Here is a 27,346-nt window from a genome sequence, read left to right as displayed (position 1 = left end):
CAACAAAAAAGTTGTTTAGTTGGGAATAGTAGAATGTTGTGAATTGACATTTCTCTTTATCCTTATCACACATGCACACTGAGAAAGAAAGAAAGAAAGAAAGAAAGACTGGTGTTTGAAAATTAGCTATGCTTCTGCTACTGCTTGGTTTTCAAGTTTCGAGTTTATCTCCCGAGCTTCGACCATCACATTTGCACTTTGTTGGCAAAGCGCATGCATGAATTCACTTGGATTTTCTGTTGTTTTCTTTCCAGGGTCTGGTATGATTTTGTTTGCCACTATGATTTCGGCAACACAGTCTTGGTTTGGCATTCGTACCATCAATACACACAGGCAGCACAGATACCAACACGGACCACCTCATATTCTTGGTTCGTAACTCGACTTGCCATATTTAGCATTGGTTCGCATTCATCATTAATGATTTATATTGTGTTTGTTTGCATTTTTGCATTCATCATCAGTCATCATTATCCATCATAATCGACAAAGAGAATATTGAGAATGCAGCACATTTCTCAACGGGTATGTATCTCTCAAATTACTTTGGGCGTGTGTGTCATAAAATTTTCTCTGGTTGTCAATGGTGATCATGTCTCTCATGTAACCATTCTTTCTGTGGTGTTGTTGTTGTTGTTGTTTCCGAGAAACATGTTGATTTCGGTCAACCCTTTCAAGACCGGTAACCATTATTTTGGTCGAAAATGATAAAAAATGATAAATTGAAAAATGCAAATCTTTGGGCCAACACAGTGATCACAGTGTTTTATTTGTTTGTTTATTTATTTATTTTCAATGCACACGCAAACACAAACAGACAAATGATGATCTATGAACTTTGATATCTGTCATGACATTATCATTCATATTAGAGAGAAAGAGGGGGGGGGGAAATCCAATCATTCAGTCAGTCATTCAGTCAGTCATGTTCAAGCGAAAAGCCAACAACCTGTTGATCATCACAAGCTAATCATGTCCAAACTGATTACCAAAATCAATCAATCAATTCATTTAAATCTTGCAATTAAAGTCCATTCAAAGTACAAATACAACAAAAACTTTGAAATTTAATTCATTGCACACGCGAATCATTCTAGTCACTTTTAATGATTGTTATTACAAAAGTTGCACTCTAATCAATCTGATTCTCCAATTTTTCTTTCCATGCTCATAGTGAACTCAAATACGCCTTCACAACCATACAATCAACCACCACCGCCACCATCCTTGTCCTTAATTGGTTCGGTGGTATATCACACAGAATCGATCCCTTCAATTGTGTCAGCAGTGAATCGACCGGCTACTCAAGACAATCGACCGAAAATCAGCAAAACACCCACATAAAGCAGCAAAAGAATATATTAATAGTTGTATTGAATTTCTTTCTTTCTGGGATTGCATTTTTTCAACCAAAAGTTGAACATATCGGAACCATGAACCATTCATTCGTCGTTTAATTTTGTTGGTGATCATCATCACTCAGCAACGTATGCATGTCAATCGAATCCTGAATCTTCATCATCAGAATGGCCTATGTAAATGTAGCCGAGTGGACTGCCCAACATGTAGGCGACTGGCTTTATGGTAAGAAACGATGAATCGACAGTTTTTTTTGTCTCCTCAGTTAGCCTCATTAATTGCTATCATCATCAATCGATCAATGATCGATTCATGTATTCAATATACTAACCTTACACAGAAGCCAAAACAGAAACAGAAACAGTGTCATTGATTTTTGTTTGTGCCAATTCTGCTGCACAAATAACAATGAATGATGAGTGTTGGAATCTAAAAATAGCTAATCGATCCATTTATTATGTCCATTCATTCGATATATCCACAATCGATCGTTGTAGAAAACAAATTGGTGATGCAAAGACTTGGCTTTTTTATTTTAATTTGCATTTTCTCATTTATTATTACTGCGTTTAATTCAATCACGAATCCGTCAAGTCAAACAGAAAGGACAAATACACAAACAATACACCCATAGAGAGAGAGAAACCAGATTCATCATCGATGTTTAGCAGTGTTTTTTCCGTTTAATCGTTCAAGGTTATTTTGATTGTCACTTGAGTTTGTTTCATTTTTATTAAGATGATGTTAGGCACACCATCGCACATTGATTGCTAATCAGGATTCTTTTCCAAAGCAAATGAATTATTATTCAAACGCACAAACACATAACCGAAACGGTTTCATATTAGCCACAAATAAACAATGAACAATTCTTGCGCCATGTTTTTCGAAATGAAAAACCCAACCTTTTCATTTCCAGGCATTCACTCAATTAGATGATTACCGTGACAAACAAACAAACCAAGTGAATGAACATAGTGAATGGAATTCCTAATCCTTTTCAATTGAATTGAATTTCATTTTGAATGAGAAAATTAGAAAAATCTCTATTTACTCTTAATCTCTCATCATCCTCGGGTTGCATATGGCTATATGAAATTTCAAATTGCCAAGCTCTGGACAGAAATGGCAAATTCAATTTTCTGCTGGGCTATAAACAAAAAAGTTGAATGAATCAAGTGCAAGTGAATGAAAGGCAGAAAAACATTTTCTATTCATTCATTTCCGTCATACTGTGGCTATTTTTGAAATGTTTTTGAACATCCAACCACAAGACACAAAAGATCCTGAGACCTAACCGTTTGTTTTTCACGTTTTCATGAGCAAATTTTTCTGCCATAGGCTGATGCTTCAATTCTTGAGTAATGGAGAATCCACTCTCTCTCTCTCTCTCTCTCTCTCTCTTTTTCTTTGTTTCTTTGTTTCTGTGTTGCTAGTGTATGCATTATCAATATATATGTTAATGTTAATGTGTATTCAGTATTCATTATTCATTGAAACCTTTTGCTCTTGAAACACAAAAACAAAAAGTGTTTTACTTGCGCGCACAAAATGAGGATAAATTATTAATGAATCAATCATCTAAATCACTAATCAACCATGTATTTGGTGCTGATTTGGAGCTGGTTCCTAAACAAGAATTATCTGGCCAACAAACTTGAACCAATCATCATTATCATAGTAATGACTTTTATTCATCATAATCGTGCCATATCCATGAATATATCGAATGAATGAATCGATTGCAGCCAATCAAGTCAAATGATCAAGTGATTATTAATCCACACAATCTCATTCAAATACAATTTGTGCATTTCAATGAAAACTTTTCATTACCATCGCGTCAAGTACAATAAACTTAGGTTTGGCCATTGTGAACACACTTGGCCTACATTTGCTAATTATATAGTCACATACCAAGTATGTGATTCGAGAGTGGTCGTCGTGAATTCCATCTTGATCATCCAAATCCAAATACTCATGCAAACAACAAATTCATTAACATGATAAACTTGTGTCAATCACACTCACTCATGCACAACTAGTTATAATGTTACTAATGCACACACACACATTACCATTGCAGTAACAAATTCAATTCAATTCAATTACATCAGGTGCTCGTGATCAACCAGATTGTAAACAAATTCTTTCATTTCTTCCAATGAATCAACATGGCTCGTGTTTATTCAAACCGAAATTGAAAATCAATCATCATGTTATCATGTTATATATAGCTGATGATGATATATAACTTAACACTGACTCAATTCACCATTTCAGATGAATATGACAGTAGGCTTTGATCATTCATGTCATTGGACACAGCCTCAAACCAAGTGAAACCAACGAATTTCGTTGCCAACAGCATGTCACTGAAATTGCGCTTTACACTTTTCCACCGTCATCGTTGGCATCAATTCAAACTTGATTCAATTCGGTTTGTCGGTCGATAGTCGATTCATTCGATGGATGGATGGATGGATGGTGTTTGTCAGGTGTCTTTGAGCTGGAATTTTTTCTCGCTTCACCAATGTTTGCTACCTGCCATGCTAGTTTTTTTCAGACCACCACAACACCACCACCATAATCATCATAATCAATGGCCAGAAAAAAAATTTACCCTCAAGCCATTTGACGAATAAATCGACATTTTTTCACCACACAAGTGAATTGATCATCAGAAAATGAAGAATAAATTGCTGGCCCAAAACAATGATGATAATAGTCTGCAATATGGGTGGAACCCATTTCTCATTCAATAGAATCGAGTCTGTGTCTGCATCAGAATGCAGTAGCAGCTCCAATTTTTTTCAAATAATCCAAGGCCATAGGCTCATGGTGTGTGTGTGTGTGTTGTGTTTGCGTGAGTTGACCTTTTAGAATGAAGAGAATATATATACATAGACCCTTGACCCGTCGTGAATGAGAAATGTCGCTCATGTTGATTGTTTTATGGATGCTCGATGTGCTTTCTAGCTTAAGGGCAAATTCACAAGCATCATCATTATTTTCTTGACCATTCTCCTCCACATGCAATGCTTTTCTTCTTTTTTTTTGTTGACTTTTTGAAAAAGTAATTTTTCCACTTTTTACTGCCAATAAACACACACACACACACAGAGAGAGAAAGTGAATGAAATCAAATAGATTCTGATGACTTTTCAAACTTGTGAATCAAGATCAAACACACACACACATGTTGCAAATGGCGGCCGGAACTGTTTTCATTGGTACATCGATTATCGGATGATGATTATCATCACATGTTCGACTTGAAATTCTTGACAGAAACCATGCGAGCCAGCAGCAGCAACAATCACAACCTGCTGTTGCTGTTCGCTCTATTCCAAACAATTTCAACCAGATGTGCTACCATCTGATAAACAAGCCTAGTGACCTTTCTCCTTCTTCTTACTTGTTTATCCATACTGCATTAGGTTCAGAAATGTTCTTCGGCTAGTTCTGGGTCATGTTACCCAGAACGGTTCAAATGAGTTGATGGCAGGATGTCCAGTCCATGCTAAAAACAACTGCAAACAAAACAAGACGTCGTTCAACAATGCATGCAACAATCGTGGGAACCAATATGAACGTCATTCATACGTTAGCAACTCTCATAGTCAGGGTTTTCGTACGACGACGACACCACCAAAAGTCATTGGCTTCAATACAATAAAGCAAACGCACACACACACACACACACACACACACACACACACTGTAACAATCGATCAATGAATGTGAGGGCCAACCAGATGTTGTCATCATGTGATGATCAAGTGATACTACAAAAAAAACCAATTTGACCATATTTGCCAAATAGGATCCCATTCAAACCATAAGACCCGATCACAAATCAAAAAGAAAATCCAAGACTAGAACATGAACACCTGAATTTGCCACTACTACTACTGCCATGTTCTATTATTAGAGCATATTCTATTAGATAAATTGAAAGGCATCAAGGACAGCAGGTGGGTAAACTACATAACTGACCTCAGGACAATTTCTTCAACATCGTCATAACCAAGTTTTTCTTCACTCTTTTCATTCATCCATTATTATTTGCTTTGGCAAAATTGAACAAAGCAACGAGAATGAAAGAAAAAGTGAAACATGGCCAACTTTTGGCTATATGATGAACCTGTTTCTATGATGATCTCGAGCGAAAAAAAAGAAAATTTCAACCTGATAGATTGTTAATCACTTTGTCTTGATCTTTGAATAACTTGGACCAGGCATCATTCAATTTTGTGATTAAATTGCAGACAATGATCAAATTGACTCGATTTTTGCGTGAAAACGTGACATGCCTGTACATGTGAATTAGCCTCCAGGTTTCTAATCACATTTCTTTCTTGTTCTCCATTCACCGCCACTAGGTCTGGATGATTCGATATTGCCCTATGTACAATTCTTTGTCAACAATCAAATCAATGGATGTCGTTTGCTATTGCTGACCGCACAGGACTTGGTCAATCTCAACATTCACAAAATTGGCCACCAAGAAATCATATTGGAAGCGGTAGAGCTATTGCGTAATCTCCACTACAACATTACATCGGAAACATTGCAAACGATTGCCTTACGTTTAGCATGCAAATCACGGGCATTGTTCAATCAGCTGAAAAAATCAGCGGAAAAAGCTGCAGCAGTCGCAGCCGCAGCTGTCCAAGCATCCAATCACCATACAACCGATGTGGAAAACAATAACCATTCCCACAGTGGCAGTAAAAAGGATAAAAACAAAGACAAGGATAAAGACCACCATCACCAATCTAACACAAATCAATCAACAACAACAACTATCGATTTATCGCCTGTATCGACAGCGACACTGGCATCCGTATCGGACATATTATCCGCTGTCAAAGATTTCATATCATGGATCGATCGTTATCCGTTCGATGGACAGGATAAATATGTGCAAGCTCGTAAAGCTATATTACAGCTGTCTATAGAACTGACATCTACCGCTCAACGTGATCAACAATTTGTTCAGGGACCCAACGAAGTGATACGGCAAAGTTGTAAAAAATTGGCCGATCTCTGTGATCGTCTTGTACAGGAATTGAACGATTCACTAGCAATGCAAGCATCATCATTAGAAGTGGTCACTGTGACCAAGAATATGGATGAGGATCTTGGTATGCACATTCACTCTTCCTATTCCGGCATTCATGTCGTCGGTGGCCTCAAATATCATTCGCCCGCACATCTTAATGGTAACATTGAAGAAGGCGATGAAATCATCCAAGTCAACTATCAGACTGTCGTCGGCTGGCAATTGAAAAAGTTGGTCGCATCAATGCGCCGTTTTCCCACCAAATTAATTTTGACCGTCAAGAAACGGCCACGTCATCATTCAAGCGGTTCGTTTACGGTGGTACCACAATTTGCATTACCATTACCCGAAATGTCTATCATCGGTAATTCCAGTCTGCCACTCGGAACATTACCCATGAGTAATGACAATTGCACCATCTACAACACAATCCTCTCCACTGGATATCCACTTAATGCTTATTCAATCAATCAACAACAGACGACTACAGCAGCCATTCAGGATAATAATAGTAGTCTCAAACAACAAGATCCAACCATAACAGAACAAACACAGTTCAACAACAACAACAACAACAATCACACATTGACATTCAACAGCGACAAATCGAGTACAACGGAAAATTTTATGATCCAAAATAGTAGTGCTCACAACAATCATGATAACAATGGTGACAAGAACAATAATAATAAACCACAGAATCGTAAACCATTGACTATGATGATGATGATGTCATCAATGCTGTACAATGATACAAACAAACATAATCTAGATAATCTTGATGACTTTGCAAATCATCATTTCAATCATCATAAAGAACAACCTCACAAAGAATCGACAAACATCATACAACGTACAACATGCACTTTATCAGATGATTCCTCACCATTATCTGATCTATCCGACGATGATGACGACGATTCATCCACAATGTTTTCAACCGATTCGGACACAGACACCGATTGTTCCATCAATCGCCATCATCATCACGGCCATCGACATTCACATCGTAGCCGATCAAATCATAGAATCTCGCATAATGACAACAACAACAACAATCACATCAAAATCGAATCCTCAAACCATAATAATGGCAAAAAACAGAAAATGAAATCAACAACCAAAATTGATCGTACTGATCAAATGACGACCACCACCACCGCCACCACCACCACTACAACGAAAACAACAACCACAACGCCATCTACGGAAATTGCAATCAACGATAGCAATGGCCAAAAGACAATCAGCTGTCGAACTAAACATTCGAAAAAAGCAACCATCAATCGTCATGACTGTTGTTGTTCATCGGACCATGAATTTATTGGTGCCAGTGAATGTGAAATTGAAGACATGGAAGAATATAACGACAATGATTCGGCTTTCTATTCTGGACGACGTACGACAACATCGACATCGACATCGACAACAAGTTCCAAAAATGAGGATTCCAACAAATCCAATAATCACGTGAACAATTGTCCAGCAACAATGTCAACGACTACAATGACGACAACATCATTATCATGTTCATCTTGCTCATCCACGACGAGTCAAAACACGAAAAATTTGGCCAATTCATTTGTCAAGATACGAATTTCGAAACAAAAATCATCATCATTTTCATCCAAGGAGAATGAAAGCATGGGCGGTAATGATTCGGCCGATTCCGGCATTCGCGAACGTGATGATAACGATATCGATGAAAACATGGTGATGATGAAACCTCGTACAAGTGCAGAATTTGAAGAATTATATCTCATGCAAAAGAATGGCAACAACAACAACAACAACAACAACAACAACGCAACGGCAATAGCACCAGCAATGAACAAAACTGCATTCAATTTCGGAAAACTCATGAATGCCACACAAATGACGTCGGTACAGCTGTCAACCATAACACATCTGACCAGTTTGGCCAAAAATATTCGATTCGCCAATATGACACAGGTACAAAACAACGTGCAACAACCATCATTGTCATCGTCATCATCGATATCATCGGCAAATACGCATTCGAAATCAAAGTTCGACCCAATTCTAGGTATGTATTTTTTATATTTATATTTATTATTATTATCACCATCAAATTGATTGAATCCAACTATCCAACTTTGTTATTATTGTTGTAGCGCAAAAAATTGAACAGACAATTCACAGACTAAGTGGTGGTGATCTAGTCATGGGAAACTATCAAGGTCATCTCTACACTTATAAAGGATCCGAACGAATCGGGGGCAATAGTGCCGATATTCCATCATTAGGAATGATTGTCGATCCAAAACAATTGCAGAAATGGACCAAAATTCGTTCCGTGCTGCGAGATAATTGTCTTTATTCATATCTCAAAGATTCGGCTGTCGCTTGTTTCGAAATTCCGATTCATCTACCCGGTTACTATATACTGGTGGATAAACAAATGTTTCTCGATCATCATCAGAGGCAGCAACAAGATGGTGCACAATTGAAACAATTGGTCATCTTCAAACTGGTCACATATCATCGTTTGTTCATGTTTGCCGTCGATTCACTGGCCGAATTGGTTCGCTGGATCGTCCGGTTCGGTTATCGTTTCTGCTGTAATCCAACCGAGCCTCAACTTTGCTTCACATATTATCTATCGCCAGCACATATTGGCGAATCACCGTCAACATTACCGCCATCATTTCATAATCAAAAATTCGAATCTATTCGATCACAGGCCATGAGTAGAGATCAATCTTCCACTGACGACAGTCGTAAAGAGACGCCGCTGCAATTATCCGAATTGGAATCCGACGACTATCATGATCTATTGACCATCAAGTCCAGCGATTCCAATGATGGTTCGCATCATGTCAAATTCCAGAGTATGAATGATGTGAATTCAGCATCAACCAACGACAATGATGATAATAATGGTGGCCATCATCGATTCATAAAATCACCGCATCCACGTGGCTCCATTCGTTTTGCTGTTCGTCGTTCTGGACAGGATCTAGATTTCGTTGACTCGACAATCGACGTGAAAAAGACGTTGGCCGAAAATCTGGATTCAAATGACGTACCTGTCAAAACGATTGATGCACCAAATCTACCGCCAAGATTGTCAAATTTTTCAATCAAAACGACTACTCCTGCAACGGCAACTATTACTACTACTACGACAACGACGACAACAACAACAATAATCAATGATCAAATGCCGAGACCAAAACCTCGAATATCGAAAATGGCCATCATGAATGGCCGAGTCAACGCATCATCCTCTACAAATTTAGCTGCACAACGGTTAGCACCGATTTCAGTGCCTGAAAAATCCACACATATCAGTCAAACAATACAGCATTTCGCCAATCTACAGCGACAGAATAATCTTCGAACAAGTTTTGCTCAGCAACAGCATTCTTTGATGACGACAAAAAATACAAAAATGGCCACCAGTAGTAATCAACAACTCAATTATGCAGATTATGACTACATCATCAATAACCGACCGAAACCACTATCCACACAAGATCAGATTGTAGCCAAACAACCGAACACAACAACAACCATGCAAACCATAGGTAACCCATTATATTGTCATGTTCCGATGGCCACGAATCTTCAGCAACAGGCCCAATCATCCGATTCATCAACATCATCATCGGACCAGGATGAATCGCGATCATCATTACCACCATCGATTGATCCACCACCACCACCACCACCAGCATCACTTCCATCGTTGATCATTGATAATCTGGAACAACAACCATCGAATCAATCCACACCTATTCCAGTTGGTTCACCACGTGTACAGACAAAACGTCCGGCCAAACAACAAACAATGGTCAACAACACTGCAACACAAGTTGCACCGGTTGTACCGCCTAAACCAAATCGAAATGATTCGAGTAAGTTTGTTGATGACAATTTTGTAAATTTCATTCATTAATTTGAAAACATTGACTAGAAAAAGATTCATCAGAAGCACCTCCAACATTGTTGCCGAGACGGCCAATCAATCAAAGTCAGGCACCACCACCTTTGCCGACGACATCACATCCACAATTATCACGTTCAAATAGCAATCAACAACCAGCACAGATACCGCCTCCAATTTGTCCAAAGCCCGACCTAATCAAGTGTTTAGCTGCGGCCAAATCTGGTGCTAAATTTTTGAATCGAAGTTTTTCCGATGCTGCATATCAATCATCAACGAACCATGGCTCGACAACATCCAATAGACCCTCATTGAAATCTCGACATTCATTAGAATCCAATCAAGATGATGAAACAGCCCTATTTTTAACAATTTATAACAATAATCAAACACTACAATTTCAGCGTACCGGATCGGTAGCATCGTTCGGTGATACACCCAGTACGCCTACGAGTATATCCGGTTTCGATATATCGCCCGGTCGATCATTACCGACAATGGGCCTATCAATGTTGGCCAAAAAACGACTTTCCAATGTCAGCGCCGATAGTTCGGCCATTGAAAAAGCAATCAATCTACATCACTCAAATTGTAATACTGCACCAATTGATCGTCGACCATCGAATTCCTCAATCACATCCGGATAGAAATAATCATCGTCGTTTGACTATATATTATATTATATATATGTCATATATTTATTCATTATTCATTATTTCTCATCATTTGTTTGCACATTTTTTGTACAAATTTTTGTTTTCAATCAATCAATCAATCAATCAAAACTCCAAATAAATTTAATTTTATCAATCCCAATCAATCGATAATCGATAATCAATCGTAGAAATCCATTGAAGATTGTCGTCGTCGTCGTCGTCGTCGATAATCGTGGTGAACCTGTTTTAACTGTTGGTCCCTGTGATGGCAGCTGAAGCCATGACGCCAATACCATACAATGGCTACGGTGCCCAATGTCAACATGGCAAATGCCATCGATGTAAAGAGAATGTAGAGCCACAATGGTAATGGCCAACAATAATATGAACCGTACTCATATCCTTTGCAGTAGGATGAATGTATGTATGAATCGAGCAAGGATTGTTCGAACAAGTCCACATCCGTACTCATACATCGCTGCTGAATCCGTGAGCGCGTGCAATCAAACCAATCCCACATTGAACAGCATACCTGTATCATTTGGTAAATCAAACTTGGAATTTCTCACTTTTACAAATTGTCAACATTACATTACTTTTCGGTCAAATTCAGATGAAATATCCTCGTTTATCACTTGGTGACTTAGTTCTTCATAACGATCCACATAATTGGCATAACAATGACGTTCACAAGTGATGATTGATTCACGGCATTCATTCGACACACTAGACAGCAGATAATTTATTTCGTTGCCAATATTAAGAATATTTGTACTAAACATTGACCCATCATCAATCATCGTTCTTGTCGTTGCATTAGATTCGGATTTATTCAACGGTCGTAACGTGGATTCATTTTCTATGCAAACACTTGATCCAACTGTGATGATCAATATTGAAAATGTTGTAGTCATCAGCATCATGATTAGGCTAGTGAATGGTCGAATTGTTGATTGTGCTTAGCTTGTTATATGTTGTTATTGTTGTCATTGTCATCATTGTCATTACTGGATAAACCGACAAATTACCGTGGTGATTATCCATGTTTATGTTACCGATTGCAATCATCATTTCAATAATATTATAGTATACTTTTGTACAAACAAACAAACATCAACATGTTGCCATCGCCACATGGATTAATGATCGATCATACACCAGTAACCGTTATCATCATGAAACCGAAAAAGAATTTCAATCCACGGCAGATGGAGCCATCAGCTTGTTTGTTGTTTTGTTTTGTTTTGTTTGTTCGTTTGAAATCATCATCACATCACATGGATTTATCTATTCATCTTTCTTACTCTTGATATCTTTCTCCGTGCCAGAGTGTGTTTCATTTATTGATGCAATTCATAACTGGGTACTTTTGGCGTTTAAATTTTGTTTTTCATCAATCTATTTCAATCAATCAATGTACGTGTGTTATAAAATACATTTGCATCACATGCATGATGCATCATCATCATCATCATTCTTATGAGAAACGAAATAGGCAGACATGAAATGAAATGGACAACATTTTTCCAATTGTCCTGGCTTTTCTTTCATTCAATCATTGGAGCATTTCTATTTGAATTTTTCGGTTTTTCCACCACCATGACTATAGAATGCAGACACGAGACCTATGGCTGGGTTTTTTGAACATTTGCCCTGAATTCTATACAAATGGCAACCACTGTTGATCATCATGAATAAAGAAAAAGTTCAAAGTGCATCATGCTTGTCATAGTCAGCAGCAGCAGCAACAACAACAACAACAACAAGTACCACCGCATGCTATGTATGGTGATAGCATAAACATACAGTGGAAATAATGAAATCAATCAAATCATACCTATCATCCCATCATGCATCATCATTATCATTATCGATGATAATTTTATCATCATGCAAATCATACATGAACAAATATGGCAAATTGGCAGATATTTCTCCATTCAATGAACATTATCTTGTTGATATAATTTCGTCTCTCTTGCCATCAAAGTGATTGAATCGAGTCAGATTTTGATTTTTCTGTCATTGTGATCGTTGTCGACAGTGGTAACAAAGTTATTCAGTTGGTGTGTGTATGTGTGCGTGTGTATGTATATTTTGTATCTGTGGTTTTTGTTTTGTTTTGTAATTTGTAATTTGTAATAATAATTGTCTATATATCGTGATAGTTTAGTGTGTGTCTCAGTTATTGTTGATTGTTGTTCGTTAATGGATTCATTCAATAATCATCAAATCGTTTCGCAAGGTGACCGTCCATTTTCCACTTGCACCACCATTGTATCGACATCAAAACCAATCAGCGGTGAAGATATAATCAATATCCGAATGATCAGTGGACGAACAATCACTTCAACAACATCAGCGGCTACAGCTGCTCAACAACAAGGATCATCCACTACAGAAGAAGCCATTGTACGTTCAGCTACCGTATTGAATACATCCGGCACCATCGATGGTGTGCTCGATGTGACGCCACCACTACCGCCATCCACGACAGTTGCATCGACCAGTCAACCATTGTTGACCACGGCCAGTACACGAATAGCAAAAACATCAAAAACGAAATTCCTGATATTGGGCGCGGCAAAAGTGGGCAAAACACTAATATTACGACGTATGCAGAATATCAATTGGCCGTTGATCAGTGACACGTCCTTGTACAATCCGACAATTGGTCCAGATCTTCATCGCCTCAAATGTGGTAATATCGAAGCAATCGATATCGGTGGCCGACAACGATATATGCCAATCGCGAGAAAGTATTGTGAGTTATTTCAAACATTCGTCGTCGTTTTCGATTTGACCGAAATGGAATCGTTCACGTTGGCAAAAAATTGGCTACAATTCATTCACACGCACGATCTAATACAAGTGAAACGTATCATTCTGATTGGCAATAAAAGTGATCTTGATAATGAACGTAAAGTGGCAAAAAATTTGGCTAAAAATCTGGCCATGACATATGATGGTGATTATCTGGAGATTTCAGCCAAAATGGATCTAACCATGGATAAAATCATCGATGCACTCGAACATGACGATAAGAGCGATGCTAATCAATCGAATGATAAATAGCCGTCGCTATCAACCACCAACCACAACTACAACAACAACAACAACTACGACATTCGAATGAAATCAAAACAACACGTACTACGCACTCACTTTGTTCATCCATCAGGATTTTTTTTCTTTTTTTGGAGCAAATTTTGTAAATAAAATTCCTCTTTTTCTTTTTCTTTTTCTTATTTTGTCAGTTTTTTCGTAGTGATTCATTTTCCGTCCGTGCATCATGACGCAATCGATTTCAATTCTTTCCGCTGGACACTAGATTGTAAATTGTGAATTGAACAATATTTCACTTGAATTGACTTTTTATTTTTCAATTTCTCATTGCTTCTCGAGTCTTTAATATATCATATATATAGTCTATACTCAAACAAATTCGAGTTGAATGTCTGACATTGCACAAACATTTGATTTGATTAATCATGTGTTTATTATTCACCAATTCATTGTTTCAATCAGTCACAGTTTACATATATCTCGTTTCTCATTTCGGTTGATTTGATAACAAATTGGTCGTCGGCGTCTTTGTTTTGTCAAGTGCAACACTCATCTTATCTTTATCACCCAGTTTCAAATTTGAATATAGGAATATCAGTGGATAACATACTATAACACAATACAACACAACACAACACAACATGCACTGATATTCAGGTATTCATTGTTCATTTCGGTTCAACAACAATGAGAGAATGGAAACAATTCGGTCTAATGATTTTATTGGATACAATGGCCAAGATGAATCAAAAAAAAAAAAAAAAATAGGTCTGTCCAGGCCGACAAATACTGCATTCTTCACTAGGCTGGTTGTTTTGATTTCACGATCCAATAAATTTGAAATAAAATGAAAATCGATTCATTCATAACAACAATTTGGACATGGAACAACCATGTACAGGACACAAAGCAAAGAACAAAACATTCTAAAAACATTGTTAGTTTATCAAATGAATCCAATTTAAAACAAATCGATTCATCCATCTATCATCATCACCGAGACTGACTGTCGACTGATAGAATCGAATTTTTTTGTTGTCGAAAACCAAATTGGTTTTTTCTCCTTCCCTCAATGAGAATTTAAAATCACTTTTCACTCTCCCAAAAACTAAAAGATCGTGGTTGGCACAAAAATTCTGTTCGCTACAAATCTATCCATGATTGATCAATGTTTTTTTTTTCAATTTGTCGCCAATTATGCCAGAGTATATCAAATGAAGCAAACGAACCGAAATTTATCGTTGTATTAGTAGAAAGATGCGCTGACAGTGATCGATTCCATTGGCAGAGCTAGTTAGCATGAAGTGCATGACATATTTCATATCTCTGCAAAGCTCAATCGATCGCCATGATCCATTCTCAACAATGTTGCCGTTTCCGACCAAAAGAAAATCATCACACAAATTGAAATGAACCCATAATGCATCCATAACTGAGAATTGATCGATTAGCCATGTAATGCGATGCGATGATGTAAACGATAAAATCTCACCACTAATTTTCATTCAACAAATGCGAAAACCGTAAAGTTAAACTGGAAATGTTTGGAAATGTTCTGAAAATATCAATATGCCATCCTTTTGAAATGTAAAACAAAATTTATGCAGAATGGAGAATGGAGAATAATTTCAATAATTTCAAAATGAATCAATCCACACCAGATGTTTGTAACCATTGCCGCTGTTATCAAATAACCAAATCGAATCTTTCATTTCTCCCTCATCACACAATCACAACAACATCATCACCAAATCAATCATTAGCAACTTTTGCCATAAATTGAGCAGATTACTTCTGAGTATTTTTCATGAGAAAAATGTTCCACAGAATCGAATTGATGAACACGAAAACAACAGCCATGCGATGAATGAACTTTTTTGTCACTGAAATCGGCAATGAACTCAAACGATAAAAATGAGAAAAGTTCATTCCATGAGAATCAAGCCCATGAGAATCAAGTTGGCTCAACTTTTTTTGTGTTCCTCTCTACGGACCAGAATCAACATTAATTGCAGATGTATAGATTCGCATTTGATTTCCGGCTCAACATTTATTTATTCACCATTATTTGTTCATCGATTCATTAACTCGACAACGTGTGCGAGTGAGCGTGGTTTCCAAGGATTTTTCAAGTTTCATTCCGATTGACGATTGATTTATGGCAAACTTTAAACTGGATTTGATTGGAAACTAAATGCAATGAACTGGTTTCAAGCAAATCATCATCATCATCATAGCTATTGAATAATAATTATTGATTCATTTGCCAAGTTTGCGCAATTTTTGCCTCTTATAAATTTTCGTTGTAAATTTCAATTCTTGACATTAAACATTAAATGCGCTGTCTGTTTTCATCCGGAAACGGTGGAATGATCATCATTATCAATCCAGTTATGAAATTTCTATTTCCATTCAATCATTCAATCTCCTCATGCATCATACACATTCACATATCAAACATGATCATTAATAATACACATTTGTACATTTGTAGTGTGTTTTTATTATTATTTTTAATGGCCATATATGTTATATTTATCAATAATGAATTGGCTCACGACAACAACAACAACAACACCAACAACATCATACACTACTATGAACTAGTTGAATCAAAGTTGTCCAAATGCCAATTGATCCAGTCTGAGATGCTCATGTTTCGAGTGTGTGTGTGTGGGTGTCATATATTTTGAATAATAATGTTCTCGCTTCACTTTATTCTTTAGTTAGCTAATTGAACCGAAACAACTATTAATACATTCCAATGTTGATGCATGATCAACATGATCATCACGAACCTTGAGTAGTCAAACAATTAACATGAATTATTCATATGTCCGCATTGATCATCTTCATATTGCTAGAGAAGAATAGAAGAATGGCTGTCTTTGCTCACTTGAATGGTCCGAAACCGAGAAACCATTGTCCACTAATTATCATTAATGGCTTAAATCATTCGTCTATACATGTAGACCGGTTTCAAATTGAATCAATAATTTACTCACATTTGAAGCAATCTGACCAAACATTTTTTCCATCAAAGTAATGGCCAGAGTGAAAAGACTCGAGTTATTCACACTTATCATTGTTTTTCTCTCAACAACTCAACAACGAAACAAATTCACAGAGCATTTTATTCATATTCAAACAACAAACTATGATGACTATGAATCGTGGACTAAAATGAACATTTTCAATGTCATCACGTATTACCATCAACATTATAGATGGACTGTTTCGCCCCACATTAGGTTAAGAAAAATGCAAAATGCAAAATGCCAGTGAATTTCAAGATTTTCTTACTCTTAATCATCATCATCATCATCATCATCATTATTATTTCGCCTATTGACGTCAGACTTGTTCTCTCTATCGCTCTCGCTCTCCTCATTGTAACATCCGTCTCAGGGTTCGGTCCAATGATTTTGGATGATTTTGGAAATTTATTAAAATTTCATCATCTACAACAAGTTTAATTTAAATGTAAATGTAAATGTAAATAATCATCTGACTGAGAGAAACGAGGGATATTAGAAAAACAAAAGTATTCATGTTCAATTTTTCAAACTTGGCCCCAAGCTGAATCTTCCATTTCAACGAAACGAATGATAAATTAAACTTGAAATTTCAAATTTCAAATTACAATCAAATTCAGATCAATCACTGCGCTGGTAAGCAATAGTCATCAATATAGGTGAATTGAAAATTGTTCCCATTCGTTTCTGTAATAATACATTCATTCATGTCTATTGGACTGACACTGTGATTGACATACATATTCTACAACAAACTCATGTCATGTATTCACAGATAATGAAACACACGCTCACACATAATCGGATTTGATATTATCTTGACAACAACAAATTCTGACGATTATAAAATTCTGTGGAAAAATTCATCAACAAACCGGAACAGTTTTCATATTCTATATACAACTTTCTTGTCATTTGTTGGGCATAAAAACAAATTTCAATTTCAATTTTAATTATTTTTTTTAAACACAAAATAATCCATCAGAAGTGAATGATTAAAACAGGATGGAAAATGCCAACTACATGGAATCGAATTCAATGTTGACATTTTGGATTTCAAATTTTGCCATGCTGAAAATAATTGGCAAAGCGATCCTTTTCTCATTCATTTATTCAACACCACCAATCGACATTCATTGCTCCATCTGTTCTTGATCTTGATCTTGATCTTGATCTTGATTTCGATTTAGATCTAGACATCGATCCCGGATTATAGAAAATCAAGTTCTTGACCAATTCGGTTTTGTTGACATTCAAATAAATGTCATGCATTGATTGATAATTCATTTCCGTTTTTTGTTGTTTTTCATGTTGCAGCTGCCTTTTGGGATCACCACTATAATGGGTCTCTCTGTTGTTACTAACAACAACAATATAAAAAGATAAAGATAAGGATAAGAATAAGAACAAGAACAATAATAACAAGTCATGAATTGAACAAGGTTGCAAAGTGATGGCAACATTTATACAAAATTTCTGCAATTCATTCAACCCATTTCAACTCAATCGAATCGACATTGAGTCATTTTTTCAACACACAAAATGAAAACATTGGAAACCAAACCAACTCCATATGACTCGACAAAATTCAAATTTAAAAGTTTTTTCTGTCTCAAACTTGACAAGATTCGATATCGATTGCTCCTTACAATCACAAACTCTCTTTGTAGTTGGTTGCAATTTTCATTTTTTTGTTTTTCCCATTTCGTCCTTAGTGGATTGGTGTATAAATAAAGTTTTTGTTGTTGTTGTTGTTGTTATATTTTGCATACATGAATTCTGTAATCGATATGACAAAAGACTTTTGTCTTGGAAAATATTTGCAAACATGCAACTTTTGGATATCGAAAGCATCACCAGTCTATATATATAATCACCATCATCATCATTTGATATTTGGATCGAATCGTTCAATTTGCCTCATCATATCAAAATATAAATATAAATTCATGATTCATGATTGTCTCGGAAAAAAAGATGAATCAATGACAAAAAATTCATCGCCATAATCAAAATATCTAAGCAGAGAAAAAATGTGCGATGAACAATTTGGATTTCAATTTTTCATTATTCATTATCATGCACACAGCGTTAATGATGTTTTCTCTCCTTATCCTTATCCTTATTATTATTGTTACATGACACACATTCACGTCATCCATCCATCTATCTATCATATTCAGGAAAAACAACAACAACCAGATCAACGATACTTTGGAATTCGCTTTCATTATGAATGCCTAACAACAACAACGAGAAATATCCGATTCTGTGGCCCTGAATATATTTGTTATTGCCCGGATGGATTGCTGATGGTCTTGTTTGGAAAGGAACAATTCCTTCTTCATAAAGAATAAAGATATGATGACATTCAATGTCGGAATTGCATTTATTTGTGGACAATTTTTTTTCTTATTGTCGTTGTTATATAACAATAACATCCATATATCCATAAATCCATAAATGCACATATCTAGGTTATCATTTTTTTTGGTATGAGAAATGAATGCCATGATCATAGATAAGAGCAGTCATTCTTTCCTTCACTCACTCGGTCAGTCAGTTTCCTGAATGCCCACAATGTGTTCACTGTCGGAAATGGCAGGAATAACTTTCAATCTTTATCAACTGAAAATGAATTCATTCGTACAAGATGAATGATGGCCTTGTCCTTGTGTCATCATTGATTGATTCATTGAAACAATGTAACCTTCATTAGCACATGATGGACATGCAATGAGACCAAATATCACAACATCATAACATGTTCCATTTCTCTAAATGCATTCCATTCGTCGGGATATTAATCATTTCATGTTTGTCCACTTTATTTATAATTTTTCTCCACATTCTCCCGACATTCTCCCATTATGGTTGCTGTAGCAAAATTTCAACACTCAATTTCATAGTCAATATTTTTCTTTTCTTGCTCAGGTTTGCTTCTTATAACCTTGAGTGAAACAGTAAGGTTTTTCTTTTCATGCATGTTATTCACATTTTCTCCATGCTGGTCGATTGCCATCATCATCAAACCATTAATATTCGACTAATTTGTGTGACAGTGTGACATATGGATTTGTCAATTGACAATTGATTCTCAACACTCGCACTTGTAAACTTTGAACAAAACAAACCTGCCTGAGTGATGAGTGATTTTTATTTATTTTTTCCATTTATTTTCAATCCATATCAATGGATGCAAGAAAAACTCTCTTGTGTTCTCGTTGTCTGGCCGCTTGCCAGAGAGTGCGAGAAGATTTAGTTTTCATTTCTGCTTTTGACTCGGATTTCCTCATTTTTTCTGCTCGGAAATTGTCGTCATTGTTGATTCTTGTATCACCGAAACAATGAGGGAAAAATTCTCAATATAATGAAATGGTCAAGATTAATTTTTTCAATGTTGGCTTCATGTTGGCTTCATGCCATACTTGGCAAACGATTCTCTTGGCCTTCATCAATTCAAAATCAAGGCAATCAATTTTTTCCGACACCAATCACTGTGTGCACGGTGTTGTAAAAAATAATTTCTTTGGCAACCCGGATCGGTCAAATTTTTTCCATTAAAATATAACATGACGATAGAGAGTAGAATGGACAAATGAATTGACATTTTCATTATTTAATACATTGGAATGGTGCAAGAAAAACGAGAAACTGTGACGACAACCGCTGCAACCATTATCATTAGTGTCATTTGTCCGTTTGGAAAATCTGAGAAAATCTCAAAATTGTTGAGCTCCACTCAATGAGAGAAACTATACTATACGAATACGATCAATTCATTTTCATGTTCATTTCAATCATCAAGCAGAAAAAAAGCAAAACGCCGCTCATGATTTCGTCTTTAATATTTTCGCAAAGTGAGAATCCGATTTCTTGAGGGAAAGGAAAAATTAAAGCCATTTGAGATGTAGAAAAAACGAGATTCTCATTTCATCATTTACATTGACAATTTGTTCGCGATTCTTGGGAATCCATTTCCTACATGTACATTTCAGAGGTGAATATTATTTCATCTGCTGTGAAGAGTGTGGTGGCTCAACAATAAACAGACACTACCCCAATAATTCAGCATTCCTCTATAGATGCATTTGTTATGAGCAACATTGGTTTCATGTCGAATGTGGTTGGAAAATGATTCTTTGCCATCTATCAATACATTTATTATACACAAATCAATGAAAACAAAATTGCCAAATTCCATTCAATTATCATCATTGTTTCATTTTTCAACAAAAATGTTCAGCAGCAATCAAAACATTGGAGAATCATGTCCACATAATTGTTTTGTGCAATATTCTCTAATGCCAAAATGATCAATGACGTCATACGATCAATGAATGAATGAATGAAGAAAACATTGAGGCAGTCACTTTGGTGGGCCGGAAACAAGAGAAAAATGCCAAATTACAAAACAAGTATATCACATCGTTTATCCAATGATGATAATTTCTCAGCCAACCAAGTGTTCAATGTTGCAGCAATGATGAAAGAAAAACAACCATGCATTCATCTATGGATCCGGTCATATGCTTTCAAGGCTAATGATGTCTCTTGCTCTTGAAACTAGCATTCTTTCTCAACACTTTAGATATTTGATCTCGTCTAATGGCCATCCTCAGTATGACAACAACAAACAAAGACTATAAACATTCAAAAAAAACAAAAATCACAAGCACAAACACACACACACAGACAGACTCAAAACTCGTCGACATTTTCAAGTTTGAACTCTCAGATATCAACAACAATGTTTACGAGATATATGGAAAGAAAGAGGCTCTCACTTTCAACAATGACAATGTTGTTGATGTTTTGTTGATTGCATTATTTTCCAGTCCTTAATGTATTCATTTTTTGTTCACTCATGTTACCCACACACAGACACACCCATTATATCTATAACTCGAAATTTTTTCATTTGCTCATTTGCCTTCTTGCGTTTTAATTCACTTTCATAGACAGTGACAAAAGATGAGAGAAAGGATTCATTCATTAATGAATTGTTTCACACACACACAGAGAGAAAGAGAGAGAGAGAGAGAGAGAGAGAGAGAGAAAAAAATTCCAATATAATACGCGCATATATTCCCGATTCATTCATTATGGAATCTCGAATGGAAAACCAAAATGATAATGATGACGGTGTTTTCATTTATGCTCTGGAACAATGTATTAAATGTGGTCGAAAACAAATCGAATCAAATTGAAACAAAAGCTTTCCCTCGATTCACTGTGATTGTTGACGATATATCAACAGAATGAACAACTGCACAAAACAGTCATGATAATGATGAAACCCCGTCGAATGCCAGAATAAGTTTTACACGCAGATGAATATTCCATTCACAATGCTAGATTAACAGAAAAACCATCCGAATGAGGAATGAGAAAACAATGTGTACTAGCACCCCCTGTAAATGTGTTGTTTCAGTTGTTTTTGTCGTTTTTGATATCAAAATTCTAAATGAGCACAACAAAACAATGCACTGTTTTTGTTTTGTTTTGTTTTGTTTTTGTTTTTCATTTTCCACATTCCACTTACTGCCATTATAATCATCATCATCATCATGTTCATTTGTTGATACTTGCTCCGATATCAATCATTGTCCTATACCAATATACCTCATCGTCATCATCTGAAATGTTCATTGGCAAGGGATGGAATTGGATTTGTCCCTTTGTTTTCATTCTTTCATTCCTAAGGATGATGGTTGTTAAATTTCAAGGCACCCAACGTAATAATTGAAAAGAACAAATCAACTCAAGGCCAATCAAATTGGAATAACATTTTGCAAAATCAAAAGTCATTCACTTTTTCCTTTACATAGCGATTCATTGTACCAATTAAAAACGACGGCAACAATGGTGGGATTGAAAACATTTCCCATCCACACCCCATGATGAATTCCATAATGGACATTTGAAATGAACCAAACTGCAAACATTCATTATTTTCAATATTCAATACTTGATGAGATTTTCCTACTGTCCCATCTGTTCCCATTACGGTTGTCATTGCCAAGCAACAATCATTCATTTCCATGGTCCAAGAGAATAGAATTTTCTTTCTTCTTTACTATATAGTAGTAAGTTGTTGTTGTTGTTATTGTTGTTGTCGTTGTCGTTGTAGTTGTTTTGTTTGGTTCGCGTCAATAACCGATTATGGGGAAACAATCCTAGTGTTAATGATGAAAAGCAAATTACAATTGACGTTGAATGCAAGGTTGACGACTTATACTGAATTTCACAAGTGAATTTGATTTCAATTCATAAATAACACGCAAATTCAAGACAAATAAAGATGTGAATCTGAATGGTTCCCATAGACACCTGTTTATGACGTGCTGTATTTGGCTAGCCACTTTTTTTACTTTTGGTGGTTTATGGTTTATGGTTTATTTTCATTAACACACACGTTTGTGTCACATCAATGTTTTACCGGTAACAGTAAACAGTGACTGATAATTAATTTTCTCTTGTCCATACAAATTATTCATTGTTCTTCGTGATGGCACTGAATCACTATGAATCTTGAATAGCCGGTTTCCAATTGCAAATTGAAAGAAATTAATTGAAACTAGTAGTAATAGATTGCTGAAAACAACATTGTCTTTCTTGTTGTTTATTTTTCTCATTTAAGTTCGTTTTTTTCGCTATTTTCGTTGTTGTTGTTGTTGTAATGGAGTTATCCCGAAACATTCTTAATTTGATTAACTTGTCCATTCATTCGTATGGAACGTCAATGTTAACCCATTTCTAGTGAATGGATTACATGAAATGATTGATCAGTGTGTTTTGTCTGCTGTTTGATGCATTTTGCTAACTTGATGACAACATACATTTGAAACATTTTTGCAGGCTATCATGTAATCTAATGACGCTGTCATCATCATCATGATGATTGAAATGGCCATTTTTCAATATTATGGTTCTAAATAAGGTTAATAGCAACTAATGACAATAAAGAAGAATTGAAGCAATCAATCAATCAGTAAACCAATGCTGTAATTCCACTATTGCAAGTCTATGGAATGCAATTAATCAAGTGATTCTGAAACTTGCAACGATAATCATCCCAATCACATCAATAAATTTTTTTCAATCAAATTAAAGCAATACAATCACCCATTTGGAAAATGGAGAAAAAATCCATCCAACGATTATACGTGTTGACCAACATAACAATAACAATGATAATATATAAATATTGGTCACATGTCTTGATATTTGATTCTTTCTAATTTCCTCTCCATTCGGAACATGTTCACACTGTCCACAATGGATGACTCATGTATTTGCCCATTAATGTTTGTGGTAAGACATTAAAATGATGTTACTGAAACAAAAACAAAAACAAAACGAAATGCAATAAGTGTGTTGGCCGTGTGTGAGTGTGCCGAATGGCAATCAATCAAAACCACATGCACAGACACCGGAATGAAAGCTGAGAATCTTGGAAAATACAAACAAAACACATGAAACAATACAAATAAAACAAAACAACAACATCGACAACATCGACAACAACAACAAGAACAATTTTCTTTTCTATTGTTTCATTTTGTTTTTTCCTCTAACAATGAAAATGACAACAACAGCGACAAAGACGACGACACAAACATAAACAACTCATTAATTAATGATTGATGTCGTAAAATGGCCAGAATCTAAAAGAATTCATTTTGGCAACCAAACCATACCCTACCATACACAAAACTATGGAGAGAACCACAAATGGTTACATTACAATTGTCATTTTGTTAGTGGGTCTGTGTTTTGTCATTGTACACCTTTCGCTTTTCTAATCATTAGTGATTCTACATATACACACACACACACACAGCACATAACCATATCATTTTTGGTTTGTCTCTTTATTTTCACTAATAATACTTTCATTTGGTTCATTCATTTATTCACATGCATAAACAAATGAAAAATACTTGATGGCTTTCTCTCTTTGACTTATTATTCTCTTGGATAAATACTGGAAACTTAAACTGAACTGAATAGGACAGTGAAAATGTCGAAAACGTCAATCTGGAATTTTTCCATTTGGTTTAGTTGTCAAATCTGACGTACAGAAAATTATTCAACAATTCAGACAAGCAAAATAGAAAGTCTGATTATGACTTAATTCGTTGCTTTAGCGATTCGATCATTTTACAAATTGAGCACATTTCACTCATCAATTGGTGACTGGTTGGAGTTTCCAACAAACAAAACTACAGACAAACAGATCATTAGACATTTCATGGTCGTATTCAATGGTCATCATCATTTCCGACTTTCATTTTCTTTTTTCTTCACCATGGCACATGACGATCAACGGAAAATGGAATCAAAGACAAATTCAGCAAATTTCATTACACACAAATAAACAGGGAAAAATATTTAAATTTCTCGTCATCAACGTCATTATCGATCAGATTGGTGGTAACCACATTTTGTCTGTGATTTTCTTATTGGCTCACTGAAATTTTCCATTTCGATTGTCGATTGTCGTCATTTCGTTCACTAGGGTTCAATTTCGTGACAATTTCATTTTCAATTTCCCCAGTTTTTGATTAACGGTTTCAAGCAAATAGAAAACATTTCTTTCTCTTTGATCATCATATACTAATACAATATTGTACAAGTGTGTGTATGTGTGTGTTTCATTGTGCGTTTGTCATCATTGGTTGTCAAAAAAAGATTGCTCACACAAAATTTGCGATCCAATAAATGTCTCATCATCATTGTTCAATGACCCAAGGCAATGTATTTGATCATAATGATGATCGTAAATTACCGGAACTAAAAAGTTTTTTCCACTTTTCAATTTTGTATTCAATATTCGATTCCAGTCATTTTTACATTCACTAATAATGATCGATCGATCCATCACCATTGCGACGATTTGATCGATCGATCGTCCTTTTTCTATTCGATTCGGAGAAAGAAATTCGCTATTTCAAGTCCAAATGATGAATTCTATGATGATTGCGTGGAAACGGCAACCAACCCAAAAACTGGACAGATAAAAATTTTCTTCAAACAAACAATGATTACCCACAACAAAGATCAGAATTATCCAGTCGAGAAAGAGATTGAATAAACTTTGCATCCAACAATTTCATTCATAACATGTGTATTACTGGCCAATTTCAATAGAATCATCATCATTTTTTTCGTCTCAAAAGTTTGTTCCATTTGCAACAAAAATTGATCCACTTTCATGTATCTCTTCATTTGTACGCCCACGCACACAATTACACGAAATTCACATGTTTCATAAACATTTCATTATTATTATTGCCGAGCAAATGACTATGTTTTTTCGCAATCAAAAGTGGGGTAATGGACATTGGAAATATTTTTTTCCAAGTAGAGAATTCAAAAAATTTTTTCCTCCAGCCAACGATCAGATCCCATACAATTGTTTCCGGAATATCTGTCTCATGTCTTCGATTCGATTAGATGTGGAGAAACAAGAATCGAACATCGACAAATAAGTAAGAGAGGGAGAGAGGGAAGAAAAAACATTTACATTATGAAATTGATCAATATGTGGTGGCAGTTTCTAGGAACAGCTCAAATGCGGCATTCTTTTCCTCAATTTTCAAAGCTTTATCCAACACCAAATAATCATTGCTGCTTCTATCACTTTTTACAACTACTCTTTTATTTTTATTTTTATTTTTATTTCACTAGAAAAGGACATCTGACGACAACAACAACGACGTCGACTCAGAAATAGTTTGGCTCCATAAGAAATTACTTTTGGCCAAGTTTTTGTGTGTGTGTGTGTGTATATATGGGAGGGGTGGGGGAAAAACACAAAACTATCCCATTATACACCCACGTCATAGAATGGAAAAAACACAACAAAAACGTATACTATAGGCATATATTTTGCAACCATACACATGTACAAACGAAACGTCAAAGAAAAAGCCAAATGAAATGATGAGACAAAGAGCACTGGTATAATCTATGTATGTGTATTCTGTTTGAGTCTTTTTCGGTTTTTCTGGTTGTTTGAACACCAACAGCACACATTGTACAATCCAGGAGTCATATTTATTTGCTTTTCCATACAACAATATATCAGATATACTGGCTAGTTATCTAGCAGTGAAAATTTTTCAACAATCCCATCATGGATTACACGAAAGGGAATGGAAAAGCAAAGAAATGGAGAAAACTTGATATTCACAGTCTTTTTTCAGTTGGCCCTTTTCATTCATTCATTGATTCAGCCATTCAT

General features: G+C 35.8%; 2 protein-coding genes and 1 long non-coding RNA gene across 3 annotated transcripts; 2 read left to right on the top strand and 1 right to left on the bottom strand.

Annotated features, from left to right (window-relative positions):
- The first annotated feature begins 97 nt into the window (after positions 1-97).
- Positions 98-11,153, top strand: LOC124499303 (connector enhancer of ksr). Its single transcript, XM_047063191.2, has 5 exons — positions 98-525; positions 1,175-1,584; positions 5,745-8,474; positions 8,563-10,308; positions 10,368-11,153. Exons 2-5 carry the CDS (start codon positions 1,527-1,529, stop codon positions 10,982-10,984), a joined length of 5,151 nt encoding a protein of 1,716 aa, XP_046919147.2. The 5' UTR covers positions 98-525; positions 1,175-1,526; the 3' UTR covers positions 10,985-11,153.
- Positions 11,015-11,725, bottom strand: LOC124499307 (uncharacterized). The gene is made up of 2 exons (XR_012832242.1): positions 11,590-11,725; positions 11,015-11,525 (listed from the first exon to the last, which is right to left on the bottom strand). It is a non-coding gene; the product is annotated as an uncharacterized LOC124499307 (long non-coding RNA).
- Positions 11,726-12,333: 608 nt separating this feature from the next.
- LOC124499306 (ras-related protein Rab-13) lies at positions 12,334-14,234 on the top strand. Its single transcript, XM_047063194.2, has one exon. The coding sequence runs from the start codon at positions 13,202-13,204 to the stop codon at positions 14,066-14,068; it is 867 nt and encodes a 288-aa protein (XP_046919150.1). The 5' UTR covers positions 12,334-13,201; the 3' UTR covers positions 14,069-14,234.
- Positions 14,235-27,346: the final 13,112 nt, after the last annotated feature.

Source organism: Dermatophagoides farinae, chromosome 5 (assembly GCF_024713945.1).
Source record: "Dermatophagoides farinae isolate YC_2012a chromosome 5, ASM2471394v1, whole genome shotgun sequence".
Lineage (NCBI taxonomy): Eukaryota > Metazoa > Arthropoda > Arachnida > Sarcoptiformes > Pyroglyphidae > Dermatophagoides > Dermatophagoides farinae.
This window is presented reverse-complemented; position numbering and strand designations above follow the sequence as displayed.

Coding starts and splice junctions, on each gene's coding strand:
- LOC124499303 (XM_047063191.2), top strand. CDS start 1,527: ATGGCCTATGTAAATGTAGCCGAGTGGACTGCCCAACATGTAGGCGAC. Junction 8,475..8,562: donor AAAGTTCGACCCAATTCTAG/GTATGTATTTTT, acceptor TTATTGTTGTAG/CGCAAAAAATTGAACAGACA. Junction 10,309..10,367: donor ACCAAATCGAAATGATTCGA/GTAAGTTTGTTG, acceptor AACATTGACTAG/AAAAAGATTCATCAGAAGCA.
- LOC124499306 (XM_047063194.2), top strand. CDS start 13,202: ATGGATTCATTCAATAATCATCAAATCGTTTCGCAAGGTGACCGTCCA.